The sequence below is a fragment of the Micropterus salmoides genome, unplaced genomic scaffold (assembly GCF_014851395.1).
Source record: "Micropterus salmoides isolate LMB-PRFRI ecotype aquatic unplaced genomic scaffold, ASM1485139v1 Ms_hic_scaffold_14, whole genome shotgun sequence".
Lineage (NCBI taxonomy): Eukaryota > Metazoa > Chordata > Actinopteri > Centrarchiformes > Centrarchidae > Micropterus > Micropterus salmoides.
Window position 1 is genome coordinate 34,571,187 of NW_024040485.1, and position 8,194 is coordinate 34,579,380.

The following is an 8,194-nucleotide window of genomic DNA, read 5'->3' on the forward strand; positions in this document are numbered from 1 at the left end:
GATGATATTTCCCCAAGTAGTGTCCCGCCCACACGGGGGATGTGATGGTGCACCGTCCCTCCAGGAGGTCCAGGACCAGATTAGTGGGATGGAGGAGCCTGAAGGAGATGCTGCTGTCATGTAGCTTTTTCTTCCAGCGAAGTGAAGGCTTTCCTTTTCTTATAGAGAGCCGTGGACATGTCCCTGAATATCATGATGTCTGAGTTACCGTACTTGAGCGATCTTTTCTTCCATGCTGCATCGAGGATTCTCATCACGTCTATGGGCGGATAATTAGAGCCCGGGGGAGGCTACCTTCATCGGGTCGCCGCTGGAGTGTAAAGTGAGCTCGCTTGATTTCGAGCAGAGTGTCTGTCTCTTGGTCAAGTATTAGTGAAGTATTAATATTATTGAAGGATGGCGTTTATCCCTTCCACACCTTCCGGGAATCGAACCAGCCTTAGATTCTGCTGTCTGGCTCTGTTCTCCAGATCGTCTAGCTTGTCTTTAAGACTGCTAATTTCTTTCACTGGTAAGAGTTTCCACAGAGACGCCTAGAGAGTTCAGTTTATGGTCCAGCATGGATTGAATTTTCTCGAACCCTTTTTCCATTTCTTTGTGAAACCAGGTCAGCGGCTTCTCTGTGTTTCCCTCGGGTGAGCTAGCGTTAGCCAAGGCTGATAGAGGGGGCTTTCCACCCTTGTTGCCGCTTCAGCTCTTTTGGGGGGCATTTTTAGCTGAACCGCGTTGGTTTCTATTAGTATGAAGCTGGGGTCATTTCTGTAATTAAGAAACTCAAGATAGGGGACAAGTTACGGTTTTGTATGGGAGCTAGTTACACTACCTCCGCCCTTCACGCCACCATCTTAAAAACTCCAAAAGGGGAGAATATGACAGATGCAAACAATCGGAGCTGAAAATGGGGATTTATTTTCCTCTCATGATTTGATTTGTCCTCAAATGTGACACAGATGTAATAATGTGAATAATATTATCAAGTAAAGTACTGAATAAGTAGTTAATGTGGCTTTCATGTGTGATTGAATAGTAGCATATCGTCTGTGTAAAGACTGACCTCAGTCAGGACCTTCACACGTTCTGTCAAGAGTCAGTCAGTGTTACCTTATCAACTACTTGTTACCTGATGGAAATGATGTCATTTAGTGAATAACAGCACCACAGCAGAGACAAACTCACTATTTGTCAGAGTTGTGAGAGGAAGGAGGGAGGGATTAAGGGAGGAGCAAAACTGGGACTGGGAAAGACACAAACTTTCACAGTGGTGTTTGTTCCAAAACCAGACAGATTCTCTTTCTCTTGAAGATGCTGTCAGTGAAGTTCAGTCTGTTTGTGACTTTGTTTCTGCTCACAATAAGAGGTAGGTGAGATCATCAACATTAAGAGAGCTTCACTGATAGAAACCTTTAGATTGTAAAGTTACAGAGTTATCTCTTCCTTCAGGTGTCAGCTGTGAAGAACTCACTCCAGTCAGGAATGAAGAGTTCACTTTAGAAGGCAGCTCTGTTACTCTGTCCTACACATACTCTAAAAAAGTAAATGTTGGAGATTATTTCTTCTGGTATCGACAATATCCAGGAAAACCACCAGGGCTCCTCATCTCACACTCTGCTTCAGGAGCAGTAGGAAATGATCCAATCCCTGGACGGTCTGCTAAAGTGAGTGATGATAAAACCCAAATGGATCTGCAGATCTCCTCTGCTGCAGTGACAGACTCTGCTGTGTACTACTGTGCTGTGAAGCCCACAGTGACAGGAAACACCAAAACTCTGTACAAAAACCTGACAGCTCCTCTGAAGATTTACTCACTTCACCTCCTCCTTTAACTCAACAGCACTACCAAGTGGACACTGACAACACAATCTAAAGACACATTACAATGTTACTCCTGTTATTAATAAAACAACAGCTAGCTATCTATTTACAGCGAGACACTCAACAAGGAAGACTTCTTCTACACAGTTCATTTTAATATCACTGATGATGAGACAAATACAAATTCCAGACTGGTGATGATGATTTCATAATTGTACCAGGGTGAAAAGTGGTTAAAGAGACTTTGTTGTAACAGAAAGTTCACATGTTAAAGCTCCTCATTATGAGCTGCTCTGGATAAGAGCATCAGCTAAACAGCTGAGATGTAAATGAGATGTAAATGTTGAGAGTTCCTCAACAGATGATGAAGAGGAAGGGCCAATGATGTGAAGGCCCAGATCCATCAGAGTATCAATGTTCTTCCTCTCTCTCCTCCCCTCTCACTGCAGACATGAACCACTGGCAGAGAAACATCCTGATTCTGACTCTCTGGCTAGGTAACTCTTTAAACCTACTGATTGTTCTCCTTTAATCAATCATCTTTATTGATCCATCTCTTCCTCTGCATGTTCTCTTCTTCCCCAGAGTGTAAAGGAGAAGACAGAGTGACCCAGCCAGCAGGAGATGTCATTGCTGCTGAAGGAGACACAGTTACACTTGGCTGTACTTTTGAGACCAGTGACACTCCAACTTTGTTCTGGTACAAACAGGATGGAAACAACAGCCCCAAATTCATACTGAGCCGCGTTCAACGGGATGATGGGAAAACAGAGGAAGAGTTTAAAGAAAGATTTTCATCCACACTGGATTCCACCTCAAGATCAGTTCCTCTGAAGATCCAGAAGCTTCAGCTGTCTGACTCTGCTGTGTACTACTGTGCTCTGCAGCCCACAGTGACAGGAAACACCAAAACTCTGTACAAAAACCTTTGGAGCAAAGACAACAGAATACTCCACAACGTCCACTAGAGGGAGTCACACACTGTTAAACTTCAGTGGTTTATCAAACAGTCTGGATTGGTTGAAGAGGAAATAGAAGCAACAAAAAAAAAATCAAGCATTAAAAATCAAACACAATAAACAAATACAAGCTTGAACAAATAACATTTGAATGAAGTATCTCCATAAACATTACATTTTTCCTTTGGATCAACTTATCTGCAAACATCAATTTCTGTTGTGTTCCTGACAACATATGTTGATATATTCCATTAAAATACAGTAGGTATAAAATGAAAATAATAGATTCCACCTTTTTAATTTCTTTGCACAAACTATCACTGCTGTATCTACCCCCACCTCGCTAAACTTCCAAACTGCTAAAGTGCTTTCAACACAAGAGGATTGAAGAGGATTGGAGTTAGACTGACGTGGCTTCTGGCATCACAGTCAACAACACTAGATCATGAAACAGCAAGAACCCTGGACCAGAGAACAAGTAAACAGCAGAAACCAATGGCGTCACTTTGTGTTGTGTTGCAAAGTGGTGGGGACATAGGAGCTCAGAACAGGGCTGTAAAGAGACACTTCGCTCACAAGACGTCACCATATACATGTGCAATTGGGTTTGTGACAACGAGATGAGGCGATCTTTAAAAAGGAAGTTTTCAGTATTAAACACACCATTTCCTGCATTCTGCACCAATTTATAGTGGAAATGTATTTATTTATGTTAAAGAAAACTTGTCTTTTTTGGACAAAGCACATTTGTTTCTTCTATTTTTTAACTGCACCGCATGTTTTCAAATAAACCTTTCTCGAAGTAATTAGTTATTTAACATTTCTTATTGCAAGTAGTGTTTCAGATGTTTTTTTGAATTCAAAAAGTGATGGGAACATGTCCCCAGCGTCCCCAGTGTCTCCAGTGTAAATGCCACCTGTGGCAGAAACAGACATCAACTGTCTGAGAACACCAGATAAAAATCAGTCACAGCATTGACTGGGAAAGGGTCCAAGTCACTGACCACAAGTCATCCAACAAAGACTTGCTGTTTTGAATAAAAGTGCTCCCTCTCACACAGCACAATGGGGTTTATGTCTGAGTTCAGAGCTCCAGGACAGTTAGCGATCACATTAGATGTGTCCTGTGTCCAACCTTACCCTGCCTGAGTCCATCTCTTCAGGGGGGCACCGGCACAGGTCAGGGTACCGTGCTCAAACTAGTCAACCAAACTGGACTTTGGGGGTTAAACGTGCTCGGGCACGGTAAATAGTATGAGTAGACCCTAAGACAGTGGTTCCCAACCTTTTTTCCTTGGCGCACCCCCTACTTTTATCTAAGAAAAGCATGGCCCCCCCAACAGCTGACAAAACATGCACACAGAAAGAGATGATGTAATTACTTACTAATAGTGAACAAATGGAGTCAAATGACACCTCCATGGCTCTGTGGAAATCAGTGCCAGCTCTTGGTTGGCCTTCACCAACAGTCTCCTGGTCTTTTGTTTCTTGGTATTGTTTAATACCAAGAAAAGGAGTTTATAAGGTGTAATATTTACAAAATAAAGGCCTACAGCTTGCACTAACTTAAGTGCTTTCAACATATACTTTACTTGGGCGGGCCGGACAGGTGTAGTAGCACCTGTCAAAGTATATTTAGTAAACCACTTTAGCATTTTGCAGAGAAACGGTGAGGGAGTGGTCTTCTGGTATTACGTTAATGGACACGCAGGAAATGTTACTGTGGTGTCCGAACAATAATGCTGCAATGATGTGTTGAGAGGAAACCCGCTTGACACTGTTTTTGATCATAAAAGTTTATTAAATCAAGGAGTTCAGCATCAATTACAAGCTCTGCAGCAGCTTGGAGAGTGACCCAGCCCGATGGCCACTCTGTCTCTCTGTTCATCAAACACAGCTTATATAGGACATGTTTAGGTATCTGTTAGATATCTGATACCATAGAAGGGTTTGAGTCTGCAAAATAAAAGGTCAAACCCATAGAAGGGTACAGTACTATTCTGAGGTAACAAAACAAGCGTTTAGACCCTCTGTCCTGCTGCTACAGTGCTATTTTGAACTGTTATGAGTCAAATGCATAAATATTAGATACAACATTACATTACGAGGTGAACGCACCACTGCAGATGTCACTCACTAAGGTTAAGTTTCAGTTTCGATCCACATGCGCACTTGAAAACTGAATCACAGGTTAATTTATTAAACAGGGCGACTTAATGAAACGTACTGCTGATGGAGAAAGTCAGCAGAGACACTTACAGAGAGAGAGAGAGACAAAGAGGCGGAGCCAGTGTTTGCCGTGAGAGACCAGAGGTGGAGGCGAGGTGTGTGTGAGTGTGGGGACAAGAGCAGATTCAAGTAAATAAACACTAAACTATAAGGTGGAAAATGACCTACAATAACCTGCTGTTAATACTAATAGCCTACAATATACGCCGCTACTGAGCCCACCCCCCACCTTAATGAGAGCTCAACAGTCCAATGAGCAGGTGTGTCGTGGTTCTGTCTCTCGGATCCGCGACACGAGATCGTGGACTTTTGTGTCGCAATTTTGGTCTGTTTCAAAACCATTACAGCCCTATTATTAAGTAGTCTGCCTACTGTTTTCAGTGAGGAACAAATGTATACAGACCGTTATGTAAATTATCTAGTGTGTTATCGCGATTTAAAAAAAATTTGCAAATCAAAGTTTTTTGACAACCTCAAAACACATAAAGCTTTGGGCCCCCCGTCATCTCTGGTGCCCCCCTGAGGGGGGTGCGGATCCCAGGTTGGGAACCACTGCACTAAGACATGATGGCTTCTGTTTGCTGCTGGGCTGATTTAATATATAAAAATTTATATCACGATTTCTCCACAGTAACAAAGAAGAGTAAAAAATGTCCTCCATGTTCCCAGAATAGAGAGCAGGTCTTCAGGTAGGCTTCCTTCTAGTGGGACCTGCCTCGGTCTCACAGTGGTGTGAAGAACTGAAAGTGGACATTCAGGAAACTTTCTCTGAGGCAGAGCTGCTCTGGATGCACAAATAATCTCACTGGCTGAACTGAACTTTGGTAGACAGCCAATCTCTAAAAAGGGGATTCTCTGGCCCCGCCCACTGAAGTCCAACTCAACCAATGAGATTCTTTGCGTCTCCAGAGCAGAAATGTTTGAGGAACTAAAAGCACAATCAGCTTGATGTTGAGGAGAAGGGCTGTGCAGCAGAGAGGCTGTTTAGTTTCTTCATTCTACTGCAGTGGAAGAACATTGCTCATCTGCTGTCTGTCTGGCTTTAACAACTCCAAAGACATGTTGCTTTACCTCTTTTTACTTTGCTCTCACTTCATAGGTGAGTGTTGGAACACAGATGAAAGGCTCATTAACCTGCTGGATTAACCAGATATTTGGTCTACATTTCAGAACTAGAGGTTTCTCTGTGGAAGGGAACAACTTCCATGATAGAAACAGACATTTGGTTTATTGAATGAATCCAGAAAGTCAAGAACCTCCGTTGAGTCTCTTGATGTTAGAATCTCTTGCAGACTAACTGACATGAATGACTCATTTTGCAGCCCTGGGTTCCATGAACAGCATAACGCCAGAAAGTCCTGAAGAACATGTTGCAGAGGGAGGAAACATCAACCTGACCTGTAAATATGAGGGTGCTATCTACAGTATCCAGTGGTACCGACAATACCAGAGATCCAGACCAGAGTTCCTGCTCTACATCACAGAGAGTGGAACGATTCATCCAGCTGGTTCAGTTTTCTCAGCTCACATTAATAAAGAAGAGAAACGTGTGAATCTGGAGATCATCTCAGCTAAAGTGACAGACTCTGCTGTGTACTACTGTGCTCTGCAGCCCACAGTGACAGGAAACACCAAAACTCTGTACAAAAACCTTTGGAGCAAGGACAACAGAATACTCCACAACGTCCACTAGAGGGAGTCACACACTGTTAAACTTCAGTGTGATGATTAAATCTGGATTTGTTGAAGGGGTGATAGAAGCAACGTTAAATGAAGCACTACAGATAAAACACAATAAACAAAAACAGACAGAACAGAATTTGAATCATGTATATCCATAATACTTCCAAAGTATCTCCAATTCCACTCTAGCAGACTGTTTTCACAGACAATTGAAACACACCCCTGAAGGGCCTTTTTTTGTTGGTGATTGTAACCATTGCAAGCTTTAAGCAGTGCTGCCTGGTTTGAAGCAATATCTAGACTGTAATACTAAACCCCCATTTGCACCTCTCACCATAATGTTGTCCATTTAATTCCCACCTACAAGTCCCTGCTCAAAAGCAGGAGAGCACAAGTAAAAGTGTACATGTTTGGAACAATGATGGCATTGAGACCTTAAAAGGCGGCTTTTCCTGTAACAGCTGGGACCTCTTCCATAGCCTGGGCTTAGAGGAGGCAACAGGCACCATCTGCAGTTTTGTTGAGATGATGTGTTAACCAAGGTTATTATAGTTTTGGATTTTTCATTAGTTTTTATTTTTATTTCGTTTTGACTTTTTGGTTTTGCTAGTTTAGTTTTTATTAGTTTTAGTTTAGTTTTAGTCTTTGTCGCTGCACGATGCAGCTCAGTTCAATTTAGTTTTTTCACAAAACATTAAAATACAAGGACAATCAGAACTATTTGTGAAAAGGGACACCCTTTTTCAAGCAAGCTATCTATATATTTGAAGTACTGACGTATTGTCTAAATAAATACTACAAATAAATGAAGCACATGCAATCTACAGTATCATTTTTAACCTACATACAGAAAACTCTCAGATACTCAGTGGTGCCAAGAAATTCAACAACAGGTCTCTAGCAGCCTGAAGGCAAGTCTGACTGGAAAGCAGTTTGTTAATCAAAAAAAGGTATTAAAACAATGTGAAGCACAAAGAGACAGGCTGGCTGAGATATCAATGACCCCGTGAAACACACACTAGCTGACATGCAGTAAATATAATGACCAGCAGACAGTTGACCCAGCAGCAAGGGGAGCTCTTAAACTTCAGTGTGATGATGAAGTCTTAAATTACTTATATTCTACATGAATCAATGAAATATTTGTAATATCTTATAGGTATAAAACATTTTAACAACACTTAGCAGGAAGCCTTTCATTAGGAGGGGATGTCTCTGAATGATCTTCCTCGAGGGTTTTTCAATCATGATTTTTAAACCTATAGGCAAAGGGAACATACAGAGATATCTTTGTGTCACAGTAAGTTCAATTGGGCAAAGAGGAACACGAGGGAGTGGACCAGACCCAGAACCAGAGGCAGGTTCAGTTTTATGGTTTTCAAAATAAAAGAGTACACTGACTTACAGCAAGCTGAGGCAGGCCAAGGTCCACACAGGCAGACACATAGCAAACACATCCAAAGGAAGCAGCAATAAACCAAATCTAAACGGTCTAATACATCAGGCCAAAA

General features: G+C 42.0%; 1 gene segment (V, D, J or C); it reads left to right on the forward strand.

Moving 5' to 3' along the window:
* The first annotated feature begins 6,043 nt into the window (after positions 1-6,043).
* Positions 6,044-7,220, forward strand: LOC119901638. The segment is given in 3 exon segments: positions 6,044-6,099; positions 6,323-6,608; positions 7,145-7,220. Coding segments are annotated over 3 exon segments (402 nt in total).
* The last annotated feature ends 974 nt before the right edge of the window (positions 7,221-8,194 follow it).